At 42.3% G+C, this 20,629-nt stretch overlaps 1 protein-coding gene across 1 annotated transcript in view; it reads right to left on the bottom strand.

The window, feature by feature from the left end:
- Window positions 1-4,601: 4,601 nt before the first annotated feature.
- Window positions 4,602-20,629, bottom strand: part of LOC126234475 (juvenile hormone esterase-like) — a 70,022-nt gene continuing 53,994 nt past the window's right edge. Inside the window, exons 7-10 of the mRNA XM_049943165.1 lie at window positions 19,913-20,085; window positions 10,544-10,697; window positions 5,117-5,249; window positions 4,602-4,976 (exon numbers count right to left, since the gene is read on the bottom strand). Coding sequence (XP_049799122.1) covers window positions 4,790-4,976; window positions 5,117-5,249; window positions 10,544-10,697; window positions 19,913-20,085 — 647 coding nt within the window. The 3' untranslated portion in view covers window positions 4,602-4,789. The remainder of the gene's footprint in view (window positions 4,977-5,116; window positions 5,250-10,543; window positions 10,698-19,912; window positions 20,086-20,629) is intronic.

Here is a 20,629-nt window from a genome sequence, read left to right as displayed (position 1 = left end):
AGACTTTGACAAATGCCAAAGCAAGAGCGACTACTACCCCACATGGATTTTACAATATGGGCGATACAGATCCATTTTAAATCTATTCATGTTGAGTTTACAAATAAAGAACACTGGGATATTTTAAATAAGAAATTAAAACATCGAAAGCAACAGTCGATGGTATTCGTTATGATGTACGAAACACCCAGGGCAAACATGATAGTAAGTGCTTAGAATGTGCTTGAACAGATGCAGGGATGGTGCTGTGGAAATGTCGGTTACAAATACCATAGACAAAACATTTAAGGTCCCTCTGCATCTACACGATTTTTACGCAATTCACGCTTAACTATATCTCTATCGTTCCGCTCCCAAGCAACTCGAGCAAAAACAAACACTTAAATCTCACCGCGCGAGCTATGATCTCTCTTATATTATTAAGACGATCATTTGTCCCCTTGTAGGTGATTTTCAGCAATATGTTTTCGCATTATCACGAGGAGGTTGAATGTCTCAATGCAACGAGAAACGTCTTTATTTAAATGGTTGCTACCCCATATCCGTCACCCTCTCTCCGCTATTTTGTGATAATACAAAACGAGCTACAGTTCTTTGAACTTTTCCATATTCTTCGTCAATCGAATCTTGTAAAGATCCCATAACGCAAAGCAATGCTCCATAAGTGGGCGGAAAAATCGTAATGTACGCGGTCCCTTTAGTAGGGATGTTGCATGTTCTGAATGTTCCGACAGTAAAACACAGTTTCTCTCCCCCTTCCTAACATTTTCTGTGTGATCTTTGCAACTTATATTGTTCATTATTGTTGCCCCAAGGTGTTTAGTTCAATAGACATCCTTCAGATTTTCGTTATTTACTGTATTACCAAATTAAACAGATTCCTTTTAGTGCCCATGTGGATGACCTCACACGCCTCATTATGTACACTACAGTCAATGGCACTTTTCACGCCCCTCAGAAATATTATTTGAATCATTTTGCAATTGGTTTTGATCTTCTAATGACTTTATTAGACGGTAAATGACAGCATTATCTGCAGACAATTTAAGAGGGATGTTTAGATGTCTGGTAAATCGTTTACATCGATGAACATGAGCAGAGGACCTATAACACGCCCTTATCGAACGCCCGACTTCACTTCCATTTTACTCGACGTCTTTCCGTCAGCCACTACGAACTGTAGTCTTCCTGAGAGGAAATCACGAATCTAGTCGCAGAACTGAGACAATACTCCACTGGCACATATTTCGATCAGAACCGCTTGTGAGAAACGGTGTCAGAAGTCTTCTGGAAATATGCTATTCATTTGACATCCCTTATCGATAGCAATTACTACTCCATGTGATTAAAGAGCTTGTTGTGTTGCCCAAGAACAACGTTGTCTGAATCCGTGCTGTGTGTCAAGAGATCGTTTTCTTCAAAGTGCTTCATAAAGATCGGAGTATGTTCGAAAATACTATTGCAGATCGACGTCAGTGGTCTGAGTGTTTAATTCAGGGGATTACTGTTACCTTCTTGAGTAATGATGTGGCACGTGCAACTTTCCGACCCTTAGATACAGATCCTTCGTCGAGCCAGCTATTATATCAGCATATCCTGAAAGCAACCTAACTGATATACTCGTACAATTCGGACTGGAGGCTTAATTTGATTAAGTGATTTAACTTTCTAAGCTACAGCATGGATATCTACTTTTAAGTTACTCATGCTGGCAAAACTTCTTGATTAGAATTCTGTAACATTCACTTTGCCTTCTTTGGCGAAGGAATTACAGAAAACCATGTTTAGCAACTTCGCCTTAGCGGCTCTGTCATCGGCAACGTTGCCAACACTGTCACACATTGAAGGTAGTGACTGTGTCTTCCAAATAGCGTACTTTACATACGACCAGAATGTCTCTGAATTTTCTGCCAAATTTCGAGACAGAATTTCGCTGTGGATATCATTAAAAGCCTCTCGCATTGAGGTCACCACTAATTTCGAGCTTCTGTATAACATGACCAATTTTGTGTTCTCCTAAATCTGCCATTTGTTTTTCGCTGTTTCAGCGACAGTGATCCGTTGCCATCCAAAACTATTCCTTAGAATTTAAACCACGTCTGGTTTACACTTACATAATTTGTTTGGAAGAAGTGCAGACTGTCTCTTAGAACAGAGTCAGGAGAATTTGTTTGAGTTTTTCTTAAGTAGACATATTTTACGTTTACTTTTGGTGGAATTAGATGTTGCGGTAGCCAGTCTCGTAACCACAACTTTGTGTTCACTAATACTTGTATGCATGATTGTGCTCACTATTTGCTCAGGATTATTTGTTGGTAAAAGGTCAAGTATGATTTCGGGACTATTTACACTTCAAGTGGACTCCAGAACTGTGTACTCAAAATAATTTTCGGAAAAATCATTTAGCACAATTTCGAACGAAGTTATATGCACACCACCGGCTTTCCTCATGTATATTCGCCAAAGTATCGAAGATAGGCTCAAGTCACGACCAACTATAGCTTTATGAGTGCGGTTCCTATCTGATATGATACTCAGGTTTTCTCTGAACCGTTCGGGAAATGTATCACCTGAGTCAGGAGATCGGTGAAGGGATCAGTTAATAATCTGTTCCGTTTGTCAAGTATAATCTCCATCCTTGCTAACTCACAGAAATTACCTATTTCAGCGTCATTACAAGATAGTCCTGTTCGATAGCTGAGTGGTCAGCCTGGCAGACTGCCATGCTAAGGGCCAGCGTTCGCTTCCCGGCCGGGTCGGAGATTTTCTCCCATTGATTTCTGGAAGTCGTATTGTATTCATCGTCATTTCATCTCTATCAGTACGCAAGTCGTCTAAATGGGGTCAGCTTAAAAGACTTGCCCCAGACGAGCGGTCTACCCATCTGGAGTCCCCAGCCACACACACACATTTCACTGAATTAAAACGTAAACTATTTCTAACAACAAACACGCCACCCCTAAACATATTCAATCTTCCTATCTGAACATAGTTAGGTCTCTTGTAAAAATTTCGGATCCTTTAGCTAGCCTCCAGTACCTATAGCGATTTGAGCATCAGTGCTTTCTATTTGCTTTTGAATATCTGGTTCTTTCGCAAAACAGCTACAGCGGTTCACTACCATAATACCTACAGTTCCTAGGTCAAGCGTCTTTCCTGTGCTTGACCCGCACCCTTGGAGACTGAAGCCCTTCTTGTGTTTTCTCGAGACCCTCGACCTAAAAAGCCGCACAGTGCACTCCACACAGCGTGTAGCCGTCTCCTGTATGTAATGGATCCATGACCTATCAACCGGAACCCTACACCCCGATATTCTGGTGAAACGATTATCAGGAAGATCTAATCAAGATTCGAGATAAGTGTACTGGAATTCGTCAAACAGATGATATTGACTCACATAGAGAGCCACAGTACAATAAAGATATGAACGAAGTATGTTTGCTAATCAGCAAGTGGAAGGTAACGATGAGACAGCAGAAGACTGAAAAAATGATAACATCGAATGTACAGGTTAGCACTATGCCTTTCCCTTAGCAACAGTTCCCGGGTTCGATTCCCGGCGGGGTCAGGGATTTTCTCTGCCTCGTGATGACTGGGTGTTGTGTGACGTCCTTAGGTTAGTTAGGTTTAAGTAGTTCTAAGCTCTAGGGGACTGATGACCTAAGATGTTAAGTCCCCTAGTGCTCAGAGCCATTTGAACCATTTGAACCTTAGCAACACCACATTCACGAGATTAGCGTTGGTCAAAATGACAAACCCATAATCGGAAAGTCTGGTGGCGCGCAAGATAATCCATATACGTAACATAAATACGTTTCATTTACAGTGAGCGATAAATAACGTTCTAAGTTGGTTGCTTTGCTCGCAGACTCAAACCTACCTAGACTTCTGCTTACAAGGCGAGTGGCCCACGACCAATTGCCAGCTCGAATCACGTCTTCGGACAGTGTTCATGACAACCCTAAATGCAGGACGTGATTAAGGCTGTTCATATCTTTTCTTTTTTTAAACTGTGGTCATGGTGATCTAACGGCTTGAGCAATAGACTGCGGCTCTAGATGTCCGAGATTCAATTCCATGTTGTGGAGAGGATTTATCCTAGTTCCAGTCCCTCCTTCGCGACTCATAGCCTGTGTTTGAACCTAATAATAAGTCAGTTTGATTTAGAAAGTGTAAAAAAAACTACATATATATCAAAACTTTAGAGCAAAAACTGAAATGAGTACCAGGGATCATCCCTATTTCAACAATAGATATCTACATGAAAATATGCACATTTATCATGTGCTTCATGTATTGCTACTGTCCATACAAGAAACATCAGAAAGAAACTTGCCATAATGAGCCTCCGATCAAGCTTTCTATTCAAAATTTACTATTAATAATTGACCACACTGGTGAAACTGAATGTCGTCAAACTGTGCCGACGGGCCTTTTTGTAATATTTTCCTTCGTAGCGGGAGTAGCCATTTATACTTACGGGGAAAATACTGGAGCTATCCCTTCATAACTGACTTTAATTTACCACTGACGCAACTAAAATACCAACAAATTTTTCTGTAGAGATGATTATTAGATGAAGAAGGTATTACAATAGTTACTCCCGTGTTCATCTTTTTAATCAGAATGGCTATAGTAACATACACTTAGAGTTAATCCATATCTGTACAGTGGAATTATAATCTTTGAATAAGTGCTACATGCAGTCTTTCTTGGAATGGACGTAGGGCTTCTTTCCGTGTTGGTAGAAATCCAAGTAAGTGTTCCAGGATTTGAAACGTCTCAAAAACTACAGACGGGAGATTAGCCCGTTTTTCTTGTTATACAGTCCGTCCCAGAAGTCCATCCGCGGTTTGAGCAGATTTTTCTCAATGCTGAGCCCGTGGTTGCTGATGTACAAGTGGCTGGGATCACGAGTGCTGACTGCTGGCCACGTGACACTCAGCAGAGGGTCTCCTTGAACAGGTGTGGGGTTCCTGCAAACAATTCCAACTTGTTAATATAAACGCTCTTAAAACGAATAACTTATTCGTGTGTTGCCTATTTACAGACAACCAACGAAAATGTTGGATAGTCATCAAATAAAAAAAATTAGAAATGGATGAATTCAACCTACCCTGTCTTCGCAAAGTTGGTCCACAGTTTAGTCATCCTGGCAATAATTCTGCCCTCGACAGAGTCAGGGCCGACGTGAGAAGCAAATGAATTGACACGGAACAAGTAGCCAATGTCGTCGGCGTGGCTGGCACCTAAAATATAACCAGAATATCACAACTTCAGCAGTTATTTTCTACATTCACACCTACCAAAAGGTTCAAATAACTCGGAGCACTGTGGGACTTAGCTTCCGAGCTCATCAGTCCCCTAGAACTTAGAACTACTTAAACCTAACTAACCTAAGGACATCACACACATCCATGCCCGAGGCAGGATTCCAACCTGCGACCGTAGCGGTCGCGCGGTTCCAGACTGTAGTGCCTAGAACCCCTCGGCCATCCCGGCCGGCTCACACCTACCAATCTGTAGCCGTATACACATTGAACGAGCCTCGTACAATCGTTACTTAATTTTCACACGTTTCTGACTTTGTTACTATGTAATGTTCGGATGATCTGGACAGGAACTACAACAAGAGGTACTTAAGAACTGCACGCATAGTGAGTATGTGAAGAGAATATCAGAAAAAAAGCTTACGAAACGAAATTTCTCTAGACGTTCTCTGCTTCAGAGCATTTATAGGATTCTATAAGTCTCATACATCTTCTTCATAATTTCACTTAATTCATTATGCATCACAGGTTAAGGAACTTAGTTGAGGTCAGTTTGTAATGAAGGGTTTCTTTTGCGATAAATAATAATAAATAGATATCTGAAGATACTGGCGCAGACGATATGAAAAAGGAAAATATGACTGCTGGGAATTTCCAGTATCAGATTGCTTTATTCAACGAATTGTCTCGATAGCACCATCATCATCATCAACATCTGGTGGCTGAACCTATTACTACTTCAATTTTATTTGGTGAGTATACAGAAACTACATAGTTAGCAGTGTCTAAAAACATATATCAAAACTTGATAGCAAAAACTTAAACATTTGAGTCTCACTTCCAACTAAGGAAACCGATTGTCATTATAGCAGTTTAAATGTTATGAAACACTACAAATATTTGTCTATGTACCATTATATAGAAACTTAAAGTTTAATAAAAAATATGCAAAACTTTTAAATTTTGGAGAAGTTGAAGATGTTTATAAATTATATCAGGTAATGTGATTTTGCTGTGTGTGCATCCACTGCTTAACTGATACATGTTACATTTTCTTAAAAAACCGTGTCTATATCTTCATATAGTGGTGCGATCTTCCTACCGCAGACATAGCCACTGTCGCTACATGTGGCTTTTTGCTGTTTTCATCAGTTTTGCTGCACTGGTCTGAAAACGTGTCTTGCAGTGTTTAACTACACGGTTTATAACCCATTTTAACTGGCAATGTTAATTTCCAGTGTAATTTGAATGGTCTAATGTTAAATTAGGTATATTTTTTTCACTTGAAGATGCGATTACTATATCGGGAAACCAGTCATATATAATCCAGGAATAAAGGTTTGTCAACAGTGAAAGCGGTTTCCAGAATTTTCTTCAGAAGATGTAAATAAAATTTTTGAAAGAAATTTTGTAACATATATCAGGTAAACTAAATGTAACTGTATACTTACCAAAGTCTATGAAATTTGTGAACTTCAAAACAAACAACTTAATCTATGAAAAATCAAACCGCTTATGTAAATTGCAGTGTAGCTGTAGCTTCACCATGGCAGATGGTTGATATCGTAAAAGCTACAACAAAAATTGTTGAAATATTTTATTAAAATGCAAAACGTACAAACAGTGTGAATATGATACTTTTCGAAAAATTCGTTGATTATCAAAACCGGAGGCGGTTCTTCCCAGAAGGTGTTATAATTCTGTAGCACTGTGTGAAGTTATGCAGCTATCCATTGCTTCCCTTGAAATCACTGTAATCTATGTCGCGAGCAATTTGATCTGCATTATGTAATAGGTCACTATCATGTATATCCTTGAAAAGCGCAAACACTAATTTTTGTAACAAGTGCGACATGTCTTCCCTTGAGTATCCGTAGTTTTACTTATGCACTACACGGTAATATTGCTTGCTGCAGACGTATTCGAAATTGTTCATAATTGCTCGAACAATCCACGGGTGTATTGCCGGTCCATAGTGTCCAACGGGCACAATATTTCGGCGATCAGACATCTCGTCATCGTCAGGTGCTCGGACGAACTGAATAGTAATTGGTTATTCACTATGCTGCGGATGACCGTCCATGTATGTAATAATGACAAGTACCGGCTCCATGACCAACGATTGTCCTTTACTATGATTCAGTGGAGACTGGATCTGTGCCTTCCTTTCCGACAAAGGTGCTGAACTACATGGTTCGACACCTGCTTCAATATCACATTCACCAGTTAAGAATGTATAGTCATCATGTACTCCTCATGAACACTGTCCGCACAATAAAGCGTATCGACATCACACATACCACTGACTCATCTTTCAAGAACGCTGATATTTCTTTTGACACTTCTTCCTCACTCTGCAAAATTCGTTGGGTCCCTTTCTGACGAGATATCTGCTTCAGCAACTGGTGTTGTACATATAAATCCTTGTTTGCTTTGTTCATCGTTGCCATTGCATTTGTAGCAGAACCACTAGCACTGTAGCTCTGTTATGAGCCACACTATGTGATCAAAAGTATCCGGACACCTGGTTGAAAATTACTTACAAGTTCGTGGCGCCCTCCATCGGTAATGCTGGAATTCAGTATGGCGCTGGCCCACCCTTAGTCTTGATTACCGCTTCCCCTCTCCCAGGCATAAGTTCAATGAGGTGCTGGAAGGTTTCTTGGGGAATGGCAGTCCATTCTTCACGGAGTGCTGAACTGAGAAGAGGTATCAATGTCAATCGGTGAGACCTGGCACGAAGTCGGCGTTCCAAAACATCCCAAAGGTGTTCTATAGGGTTCAGGTCAGGACTCTGTCCAAGCAAGTCCATTACAGGGATGTTATTGTCGTGTAACCACGCCACCACAGGCCGTGCATTATGAATAGGTGCTCGATCGTGTTGAAAGTTGCTAACGCCATTCCTGAATTGCTGTTCAACAGTGGGAAGCAAGAATGTGCTGAAAATATCAATGCAGGCATGTGTTATGATAGTGCCACGCAAACAACAAGGGGTTCAAGGCCCCTCCATGAAAAACACGACCACACCATAACACCACAGCCTCCGATTTTTACTGCTGGCACTACACACGCTGGCAGATGACGTTCACCAGGCATTCGCTATACCCAAACCCTGCCATCGGATCGCTACATTGTGTACCGTGATCCGTCACTCCACAGAACTTTTTTCCACTGGTCAGTCGTTCAATGTTTACGCTCCTTACACCAAGCGAGGCGTCGTTTGGCATTTACCGCCGTCATGTGTGGCTTGTGAGACGCTCGACCATGAAATCCTAGTTGTCTCACCTCCCGCCTAACTTTCATAGTAATGAATCCTTTTGTAGTTTGGAATTCCTGTGTGATGATCTGGATAGATGTCTACCTATTACACATTACGACCCTCTTCAACTGTCGACAGTCACTGTCAGTCAACAGACGAGGTCGGCCTGTGCGCTTTTGTGCTACACGTGTCCATTCACGTTTTTACTTCTCTATCACGTCGGAAACAGTGGACCTGGGGATGTTTAAGAGTGCGGAAATATCGCGTACAAACGTATGACACAAGTAGCATCCAATCAACTGACAATGTTCGAAGTCCGTGAGTCGGCGGAGCGCCCCATTCTGCTCACTCACTGTGTTTAATGACTACTGAAGTCACTGATATGGAGTACCTGGCAGTAGGTGCCAGCACAATGCAGCTAATATGAACAGTGTATTTTTGGGGGTGTCCGTATACTTTTGATCACATAGTGTTTTTGTCGACTAAGCAATTCAGCTACGCTTCCTAACCTTATACTGTGCTCATTGTTGGATACTTCCAGTCCAGCCCCATTAGCATACAATATTGTGGATGCATGGCAGACAATTTGAGGGGCGTCGAATGCCTTAAACATCATTGCCCTTTTTCGACACCACACTCAAAGGTTGTTTGTGAGTGCCAAATTACGTTTCTTAATGAGGGCATCAGCTTCCATGATGCGACCAAGCAGTTCGTCCTGCGTCTTCACTTTTCGTATGTACATCTCTGATTTCATCCAATCCCATAAACAAAAATCTATGGGCCAATTAATCGTACGATCAAGGCCAATCCAGTGATTAGCGTACGTCACATACATGGGCACCACTATCTCAGAGACAGATAACATCAAACGTGTACTGCCTCGGGAACCATTTGGAATACGGCATATCTCCAGTCGAAGCTTTTATCCTATTGAGCGGCCGGCCGGAGTGGCCATGCGGTTCTAGGCGCTACAGTCTGGAACCGAGCGACCTCTACGGTCGCAGGTTCGAATCCTGCCTCGGGCATGGATGTATGTGATGTCTTTAGGTTAGTTAGGTTTAATTAGTTCTAAGTTCTAGTCGACTGATGACCTGAGAAGATAAGTCGCATAGTGCTCAAAGCCATTTGAACCATTTTTTTATCCTATTGAGCGTTGAATACTGCCCATTCCTGCTGGGACACCAAGTATTATGTTTGTGTTTATAGGCGTTGATGTCCATTGTAATTAAGGATATATATTTTACATCACCTCATGCTGTTAAACTGATTGATGATCTAACGCGAGATCAGTATTATGATTACTTACTTTTTTTGTCAGATAAAGTTGTAAGCTCTTTTACGTAATGTATCTCAATCTCTCAGATGACGACTGTCATGCTGAAATCAGTCGCAGAGTGTAGTATGATTCACAAACATTTTTTTTTTTTTTTTTTTTGTATAAGGAAAGTTCTTTACACAATTTCTAAAAGCTACAGAGCACGACGTATGGATTTTATGATTTTGTTGTCTCCGTAGATTATTAAATGGTTACGTTGCTGTCACGATGAGCAATTCTTGAGAAAAACTGTGCTTGCGTAACTCCACTTTGCCAATGGGTTTAAATGGCAGTACGCCAGCTTGCAGCAGTCGACCGAGCAATGGTGAACTTCTATTCCCAGTAAGCTTTTACGAATGAGCGGCCCGCAGACGCTGTCAGTGTAGATTAGGTTAAGTGGGCAGCTATAGGCCAATCGCTGCCTGCAAGAATCACAGCTGACGGAAATCCTACGTTTTACATCAGGCAGCCCTGGTACCGTACATAGCTACGGACATGTTCATAGCAGTACCTGTCTAGTACTCTATGTGGGAGGGAGGGAGCTACAGAACTGGGATAAAATTAAAGGGAAGTAATCTTAACATTTCCTCACCTTACGCAGTGGCACTATACCTCGCGGATTAGAGCCACTGCGTTAAAGCAAAGACTGCTTTGGCTGTATCAGACTATTGGGAACACTCTCAACTCAGCGTGACTCACCTGGAAAATCCTGCGCCCCGTACAGTCTTTTGAACCAGTTGAGTCGAGTGTCAACGTTGAAGAAGTAGAAGTATACAGGTTGAGCAGGGAACGTCTCGGCCTGCCTCCTAGCGGCCCTGTAGCACTGGTAGATGTACGTCGCGTCTCCACGCACCTGCAACGGCAACAGGCCGCCGTCGATAAACGGACCAGTAGCTAAACGGAGTAGCCGGGTACTTCTTGTCACACAAAATGAAACAGGAAACCTTGTTCACAAAGTACCTGCTGTCTCGAATGAACTGTTATCCAGTTAGGAGACGTACTGCCACGAAGTATTTGCAGGGTAGGAACACTGAGATTTACCGTTCCTACGTAATCTTTTAAGTCTCAGAACATACAAATTTCCTGTAAGGTCATCTGAAAATACAGTTTTTAGGCAGAGAAGTACAGGGTGAATATTTACTGATTATGAAAGGCATATTTATGTACACCATCAGCTGCTGTATTAACGTTATAGCATTGCACTGGTAGTTTTAGTATACATGTGCCATTTTTTGCATGTGTTCACAAATTCGTTATATTATCTTTCTTTCTAATGTAATAAACATTGTTCCCTTATTATTCATTTAAACAAAAATATATATGAAACATTAACCTTCACAACATCGTTGACTTTAAAACCATTGTGGTAGTAACACCTTAGCGCATAGAGGGCACACTGAGTATACATCGTCTGTAGAGTTGTTTTAAAGCTTTTAATTGATATTTTATACGATATTTAAGTATTTTCATGGTTGTAAAGAGATATTTTATGCGTAACTATTTTATGTTATTATTGTACTTTGTTTTTTATGTTTTGACGATTATGTGAACCCGTTATACACTGATTGGTTGACATGAAGTAGTTGGAGAAGTGGCAGGCGGAGCATCTTCGTATTTAAGCGTATGCCCGTCGCTTGCTGGCACCAGTTGACATGACAGCAGCTGAGAAGGGAGCTCCACCTACCATCTTCGAAGCATGCTATGGCTATAACAAGCCTTAGTGTATTTTATCCTTATTAGCATTTTGCCATATTTTATTGTCAATCTAGTAATGTTTCTATTACTTTCTAAATTAAATTACAGGTCTGATGATGGTCATGTGATATGACCGAAACCGGTCACCTATGTCCTTGTAGTATAAGTGGTGCGATCAAGACTGAATTTTAAAAAGAAAAAATTTAAAAACATTTTTATCGCTGTTCCAAAAATGTTTATTAAAAAAGGAAACATCAGTATTTGCACTGATAAGCCAAAAGCTTATGACCACTGCCCACCGCGACTTTCGATGCCCACTGGTGCCGCTGCGGGCATGTGGTTCGGTAACAAAAAAATGTAAGAGGAGCAAAAAGGGACGGGGGATCACCCTAACGAAAAAATGACCTGCAAATTGGGATATGGAATGAGACAAGCGACTTTGACAGAGGGCAGATTTTTACTACACAGAGACTGTGAACGCGTATCTCTAAAACGGCGAAGCTGGTCGAATGTTCACCTGCTACCGTCATGAACTTCTACGGAAAGAGATAAGACAGTAAAACTACTATTAGGCGCTAAATGGTTGGACGTCCAAGACTCTTCACAGAAACTGGCGTTCGGAGACTTACATTCACTGTAAAGTAGGATAGATGGTAATCTGTGACATCTCTGTCGAAAAAAGCAAAGCACTTTGGTGGTGCAGGCACAAGTGTTTCGGAGCACACCGTTCGTCTTACGTTGTTGAACGTGAAGCAGTGCAGCAAACCAACCGTACATGTTCACATGTTGATTGACCCAACGACATCGTCATTTACGATTGCAATGGGCACTGGACCATGGGGATTCGACCGTCGATCACTGGAAACGTGTCGGCTCTTCGGGTGAATCGAGTTTTTGCTACACTGGGTCGATGGTCGTCTCCACAAACGCCATCATGGAGGTGAACGGCGGCTCGAAACGCGCAGAGCGCCACAGACGAAGGGTGGTGTGAGCAGCATTATGCTATGGGAAGCATTCGCTTGCACTTGCATGGGAACTGTCGTTGTAATCGACAAATTGACAGCTGCAAACTATCTGCATTCCTTCATGCTTGATGTCTTCCAAGACGGCGATGTCATCTTTCAGCAGTACAACTGTCTGTGTCTCGGAGCCAGAACTGTACTACAGTGGTTTGAGGCCCGTTATAGTGAACTCAAGTTGATGTCTCGACGATCAAATTGGCCTTATGTAAATGCTATGAAGCCCATCTGGTTCGCTATAGAGAGCCATCACGGCATAGGCTAATCAGCGGCCCGTTATTTATGTGAATTACATGACCTGCAGGTAGACATCTAATGTCTCTTACCTCCACAAACGTACCGACAAACTGTCGGATCGCTCATACGCAGAATTCGTGATGTATTTCGTTCCTAAGACGGACAAACAAGCTATTAAGCAGGTGGTCATAATTTTTTGGCACATCATATCACTGGAAACATCTGTACTCCCGCTGGACGCTGGAAAGGAAACGTATGCATATCTTTTGTGAGACGGGAGCTGTACGAATCAAATGTGATTCGTTTCGGGAGCAGTACAATACAAAGAGAGACTCCAATACAATACAAAGAGGGCGAAGAATACTTATTAGCGGCCCTGCAGCGCCGATATGACCACTCACAGCCACGTTTCTGGCTCAAGAACATTGTGAAATGTTTCACTTCTGAAATCTTGTAAGACAGACAGATGTTTAGCGGTAGTAAACATGGGAGATAATGCTCGGAAACAAGAAACGCAAGATACAAGAAAAATTCCAGACCAATTCAAAAAGTACCGCAAACGTCACTATCGGTTAAAACCCACAGAAAGCATGCAATGACGCACAAGCATTAAGAGGAGCATCGAGAGTCCTCAAACGAAAAAGTAATCAAGTTTTGAAATCAGGCCAAAGTGGGTAACATACTAAATAAGGAGAACACTTTAATGAGACTACTGTGCTGCTTACTCTCAGCAGTTCTGTGCTCGATGTTATTAGCGTCAATAATAATTTCAAGACTTCCATTCCAGTGCAAAAATAACGGTTTGATTACAAAATGGGCTGAGGTCAGAATTCTGCATGAAGTCATGATATAGAAAATTTGTTAAGAAGTAACTGTACTGTTCTCAACAAGGCAGATGAGCTAAATCCATGTATGTAGAGGGTCGTTTCGTCTCCAAGTCATATAAACACGTGTCTGCTGTGAAATATAGGTCGTATAATCCGAGCCTTACATTAGAGGAGACTAACACCACTATTACACTCTAAGGCATAATAAAAGACACACCACGAAGGAGTTATCCGAAAGATATCGAAATCATTAGACATGAGGAACATGCACAAACGAACTAATGATAACAATTTCAGAAACATTGGATGTTTCATTCAGGAGTAAAATCTTCACAAACTGTGCACATCAATAACGTGTTGGTCCACATTTGGCCTTTATGTAGCCAGTTACTCCATTTAGCATTGTTGTTGGATGTCCTCCTGATGGACATCGTGTCAGTGTCTCCCTAAATGGAGCTTTAAATCGCCAAAACCCCGAGCTGGCTGTGGGGTCATACCCGTAACGCTGCAACACCCTCAACAGGCGAGAGATCCAGTGACCTGTCTGGTCAAGGTAGACTCTCCCGAGCGCGAAGGAAAGCAGTGAATACTCTTCCTGCATGCGGGCGGGCATTACCCTGCTGAAATTTAAGCCCAGAATGACTTGCCATGAAAGACAACAAAACAGTTCGTCGCCGTACCGCTGTGCTGTAAGAGCGCCACTGATGAGAGAGCTCTTGCTATGAAAAATATGGCACTCCAGTCCAATATTCCTGGTTTTAAGGGCGTATGGTCGGCGATATTCAGGGCTGGTATCCCACTGCTGTACGAGGTGTCTCGAGGCGCATTTTCTGCTTGGAATCTGGTTGACTGGAGCAGAAATGTCTTCAGTGATGAGTCCCCCTGCGAAATGAGCGCAGATGACCAATGAAGACGTGGCTTGAGACACTCCAGACAGCGATGGGATACCAACCTGTCATCCGCCATATGGCTCGACAACCAGGAGCTATGGTCTGAGGTACCGTTTCATTTGATAGCAGGATTCCTTTGGTTGTCATCCTCACCACCTTTACAGCTCAACTATACGTCGAAAATATTTTATGTCCCGTTTCGTTGCCCTTCATGCCATACATTTCAGCAAGATAATGCCCGTCCATACACTTCGTACGTTCCTTCTGCTTGTTTTCGTGCTTGCGAAACCACACGTTGGCGGGAACGATCGCCGGATCTCTCCCAGTTCAGAACGTTACAGTTGAGAACATTATAGGCTTGACCCTGGAACCGGCTCGGAGTTTTCAAGATGTAACGACGTCGTCTCCAGCGTCACTGACGGAAGTAAACCGACACTGAATGTCCACCAATAGCCAGAGACTTATGTGTGGTGGCCAATGGATCTGTCATTAGCCGTATCACCAGATGTACTGAACACTAACCAGTATAGGAAGCAAATGGAGGATCTCTGTAGCAAAGCAAATTATGGGTACTTTTAATGGAACAAATCAGTGTGGAGACAAAATGGCGGGTGTGTGATGTTTTACTTGTGATGACTTTCCACATGCCCAGTCCTTATGGAACTGACACAATGGTACGTGTTTTCAGGTCTTCAGACTGTTGCGTGGTTCATAATTTAATGTAGAACATCGTCACAGTAATCTTCTCCCATTGCCCGACGGACAGTTGTGAGAAATTTTACGCCACTATGATTAATAGCGGCTGCAGAGTTGTAGAGCACTGATGGCAATTCGCGGCCTATGGGAAGCATCGTGCTGCCGATTGGTTTCAGTCCGGCCCTGAAAGTAATTCGTGCGCGTAGAGAGTGTGGACGTATTAGACCACAGGGACTGAAACTGAAGGTAATTTATGATGAATTAACCGTGTTTATTTTGCCATGACGACTTTTTCAGATGTGTCCTCAAATTGTTTCTTCACTAACGGTGTTACAGAATTTTGCAACGGAAGTTTTAAAGACAACTATTGTAAAACGCAGCAAGCAAAGAAATAATGTTCACGATATGTAAATAAATATAAATTTCTGAAGATGGTTTGAATATTAAACTAATTTACTCTCAAAAATGCCTGTTTCGAGACGTAATTTGGTGGTGAAGCGTGTCGTAAAAGGGGTGTCGTTCATATCGATGCCTCACCGCAAAAGTGTTAATGTCACGGACGCTATAGTTTTGAATTTGTGCGTTAGGAACGCTTCTGTTGGGTTACTTGGCAAGGCCGTCCGGGAGCTTGGTTAAGGATGAGTATTAGGCCCGCGGGCCTGCCTATGGTCTATGTCTGAGCATCTTATATCGACATCCAGAAACTCAGATGGTGCCAGAATATGCGAATTCCCTGCACGTTATCAGGAGTAACGTGAAATGTTTCCAGTAGCCATCAGCAATGTAATTAGGAAGATAACAGAACTTTGTGATAAGGTTTTAACAACTCCAAAAACAATTAACCCGCACTTAGTGCACAAATAATTTCAGACTAAAAGGCGACAAGGAAGCATCAGAATTGTGAATGCCTGTTAAAATTATAGATTTACAGTACGAAGTAAGCACACGGTTATCCATTTTCTATACCGTGATTAGAGAAAGTAAGTAAAAAATCAAGGGATTATGCGGAGGTGGGTTTTTCCCGACCCACGAGGAGTATAACACAACTTTAAACTTCATATACTCTCTCATCAGATGAAGCATTACGAGCGCGGCCCACCGCGAGATTAAATGCAGTCTGGTGGCGTTGCGTGAACGTGTCGCTGTTAAGAAAGTACCGGGTGATTAAAACTGAAATGCCCACAGCCACAGAGGTACAGTGAGGGCTGTAATCATCATAAGGCAGCGAAGTTTCGTAGATATTAATGTGAAACAGATTCACTCTGGAAAATATTAGTTCCTGTTTTGGCAACCACGTGCAAATCTGGCGCTGTGAACGCAAAAAACATGTAAAGAAATGCTTCTATATGTAATGGATTAATAACGGGATGTGGGTGGAAAAGGTCAATCAAATTAAAAAGACATACTGTAAATTTTGTTACTAGCTGCCACTTACACAATTTGTTTGATATCAGTTCCGGAGACGTCGATTAGATGTCGTACAGCGCCCGATTTGTACCTGATGGCCTAAACTGTAACTATTTTTTCCAGCGTCAATCGGTTCCGTTTTAATGTATTGCATATCTTCCAAGTTTCGTTGCCACTGGACCTCCGTGAGTAGCTGTCTTTTGTTTATAACCATCTGATATATAAATGAAACAGGGACGAATGGGGAAGCGTTCTGGTATAGATACGAGCCGCAAACTGGGAAATCCACCGACAAACTGCTTTAACAAAGAAAAGGTTGTTATGGCCCAGCGCCTTGGAACGAGCACCTGGGAAGTGATGAAGATGGACGACTGATGATGTGCTACAGTCTTATCAACGGAAGTGCGTTGAAAGACGCTGAAAGTAGATTTAGGTGACAAGTCGGACGTCTACCCCTCACCACAGAACATGATGGTGGGAGACCTGGCCAGTTTGTGAAGCAGGGTAGGCGGTAGTCTGTGAGTGATCTGACGAAGTGCAATTACGACTCCTTGGCGTTGCTTTGTTGACTCAACGACATCTTCAGCTACTATTGAAGGGGGCACGGGATCTTCGAGATAGGTCGTGAATCAATGGAAACATGTAGCCTGGTTAAATGAATCACCTTTCTTATTACCCTAGGCCGATGGTCATATCTGGACACGCCGCCACTCAGGCGAACGATTGCTTGATATGTACACAGCGCCACCTACGTATGTCAGTGGGGGCATTCACGTGAGTTTCCAAGCGATCAAATCGAAGGCACCATGACCTCAATTTTGTGATCATTATTGCAGACCGTCTGCATCCATTCATTCTTCCGCCAAAATATAATTAGACTCATATGTGGCCGATGAAATACATTTTGGACGTATCTGGCGCCAGCTTCACGCACAAATACCCCCGGCTTGTTGTTCAAAAGAATTGTGTGACCTGCGGGCAGACATCTGGTGCCATACACCTTCGGAAACCTACTACGCAGTTGGTCAATCCGTGAAGCGCAGGTGTATTGCGTTAAACTGGTGTAACAACAGGCTACTAAGCTAATGTCTTAGCTCATGGGTATACAACCATGCAATAACCACATCTTTTATCAATTTTCTAAATACAAACCAATGATATCAACCTGAAGTGTGACTGAAATTGATCTAGACCATTTCTCCGTTTCTATGTAGATACAGGATATCAGTTTAATGAGTCACGGCTGCAAAATACCCCTCACGAATCCTTTACAGAAGAATGGAATAGCTGGTAGAAGCCGACCTCGGGGAAGATTAGCTTGAATTCCAGTGAAATGTAGGAACACACGAGGCAATACTGACCCTACGGCTTCTCATAGAAGATAGGTCGCAGGGATAAAATACAGGAACCGAAAGGCTATTTACTATTTGTAGAGAAACGAGATGGCAGTTATAAGAGTTGAGGGGCAAGAAAGGGAAGTAGTGATCGAGAATGGAGTGAGTCAGGGTTGTAGCCTATTATCGATGTTGGTTGGGTTGATTTGGGGAAAGAGACCAAACTGCGAGGTCATCGGTCTCATCGGATTAGGGACGGAAGGCGGCCGTGCCCTTTCACAGCTACCATCGCGACATTTTCCGGGAGCGATTTAGGGAAGTCAGGAAAACCTAAATCCGGATGGCCGGACGCGGGATCGAACCGTCATTCTCTCGAATGCGAGTCCGGTGTTCTAACCACTGCGCTATCATCGATGTTCTTCAATGTGTATATTGAGCAGACAAGGAAGGAAACGAAATAAAATTTTGGAGTAGAAATTAAGGTCCATGGAGAAGAAATAAAAACATTGAGATTTGACGACGACAATTGAAATCGGAAATTTGTGATAAGGGCTATGGGACCCTAGGTTTACACACAGCTTAATGGAACTTTAACTTACGCTCAGGGCAACACACACACCCATGACGGAGGTAGGACTCGAGCCTCATAGGCGGGAAGCCGCGCAAACCGTGACATGGCGCCTAGGACCGCATGGGTACCCCGCGTGGCGACGACGTTGGAATTCTGTCAGGGATAACAAAGGACCTGGAAGAGCATCTGAACGGAATGCACAGTGGTTTGAAAGGAGGATGTAAGATGAACATCAACAACCGTAAAACGAGGATAATGGAACGTAGTCGAATTACATCAGGCGATGCTGAGGGTATTAGATTAGAAAAAGAGACACTTAACGTAGTAAATGAGTTTTGCTTTTGAGGAGTAAAATTACAGGTGATGGTCGCAGTAAAGAGGATATAAAATGTAGACCGGCTATGGCAAGAAAACCGTTTCTGAAGAGAAATTTGTTAACACCGAGTATAGATTTAAGTGTCAGGGAGTCTTTCCTGAAAGTATTTGTAGGGAGTGTATCCATGTATGGAAATGAAATATGGACAATAAACAGTTCAAACAAGAAGAGAATAGACGCTTTCAAAATGTGGTGATACAGAAACATGCCGAAGATTAGATGAGTTGATCACGTAAATAATGAGTAGGTACTGAATAGGTGGATAAATTGACTTGAAGAAGGCGTCGTTCTGAGGCATCAAGGGTTTACCAATTTAGTACCGTAGGGTAGCGTAGAGGGTAAAAATCGTAGAAGGAGACCAAGAGATGTATACAGTAAGCAGATTCAGAAGCATGTAGGTTACAGTAGTTATTCGGAGATGAAGAGGCTTGCACAGGATAGAAAAGCATCGAGAACTGCATCAAACCAGCCTCTGGACTGAAGACCACAACAACAACAACAACACGCGTAATATACGGGAGAATAATACATAAGCCCATTAAATTTCAGTACTCAGTGAGGGAGCGTAGCAAAAATATATTCGTTACTATCACTGACATTCCATTCTTACCTCATCCCCCTCGTAAGTTCGACTGGCTATATGTGAAGGCTCGGAAAACTATCCAAGTACCTTCCCAACTAATCTAGACCCTTCTATGCCATGTACAGTCCACGAGTGACTATTAGCCCCTACACGATAGGTGACTGAAAGACCGAAACCCTTACGTGATCTTTTGCGATCTGGCACAATCTAGTGCGTATTTCACATACATGATGACAGGCGCAGAGAATAAAGGCTTTCCACAGAGACCACGTTCATCATGTAAAATCGTATCAGTAGGAGCTTACAACGTCTGAACTACAAACTTTATTCAGCAAATCGAAAATCGATTCCTTTAGACATTTTTTTCCACTTAATCGATTAATGTGGTTTCTCCTGTAGAAACTTTCGCAAGAGTTACTTGTGAAGATGTTACCTGTGTGTATTGCCGCAATGTGCTGGCGTCGAGACGCTTGTTCGCAAAGTAGAAACTCCTGATGAGACGCGCGACTGCGGAACGTTGCTCTTCTGTCGGTGCTACTGTTTTCGGTACCAGCAGGTGAAAGTTGTTGTCGAGGTCGCGAATGGATGCCACGTCACCTAGAAGATCTGCAACACAAGTTATTTCGTCGTTTAAAACAGAATTTTTCGAAGTTTGCATAACATCGTAATTGTTTTTGAGTCAACGGGTTTCCTATCATTGCGTGTCATTTACATTACACAACAGTGACACGCTAGAGAGAAAATTTAATTTTGTCTGAAGAGGTAGCATTCGATGTTACGTCAATTATACAACAAATTACTTGCCCCTCAACTTATTTACCTTTGCAGTTCCACACCGAAGAAGTTCCTTAACAAGTATCTCAGAGAAACAACGGTCAGTTGGGGAGATGGGAGATGTCTTTACGGGTAACTTCGTTGAAGATTTCTGAAATTCCTCTCAGTTCTTGGTAAGACACGCCTCTCACTGTTATTATAAGTGTAATAATCAGTACTGAATAACAAGGTGCAGAAGACACGTATTTATAACTGAATAAACTGTCACAACCCCTGAGGGCTGAGAGCGAATTTACGTTTCAAAGGATATACACTCCTGGAAATGGAAAAAGAACACATTGATACCGGTGTGTCAGACCCACCATACTTGCTCCGG

This window comes from Schistocerca nitens, chromosome 2 (genome assembly GCF_023898315.1).
Source record: "Schistocerca nitens isolate TAMUIC-IGC-003100 chromosome 2, iqSchNite1.1, whole genome shotgun sequence".
Classification (NCBI taxonomy): domain Eukaryota; kingdom Metazoa; phylum Arthropoda; class Insecta; order Orthoptera; family Acrididae; genus Schistocerca; species Schistocerca nitens.
The sequence above is the reverse complement of the archived record's forward strand: the minus strand, read 5'-3'. Positions and strand labels throughout refer to the sequence as shown.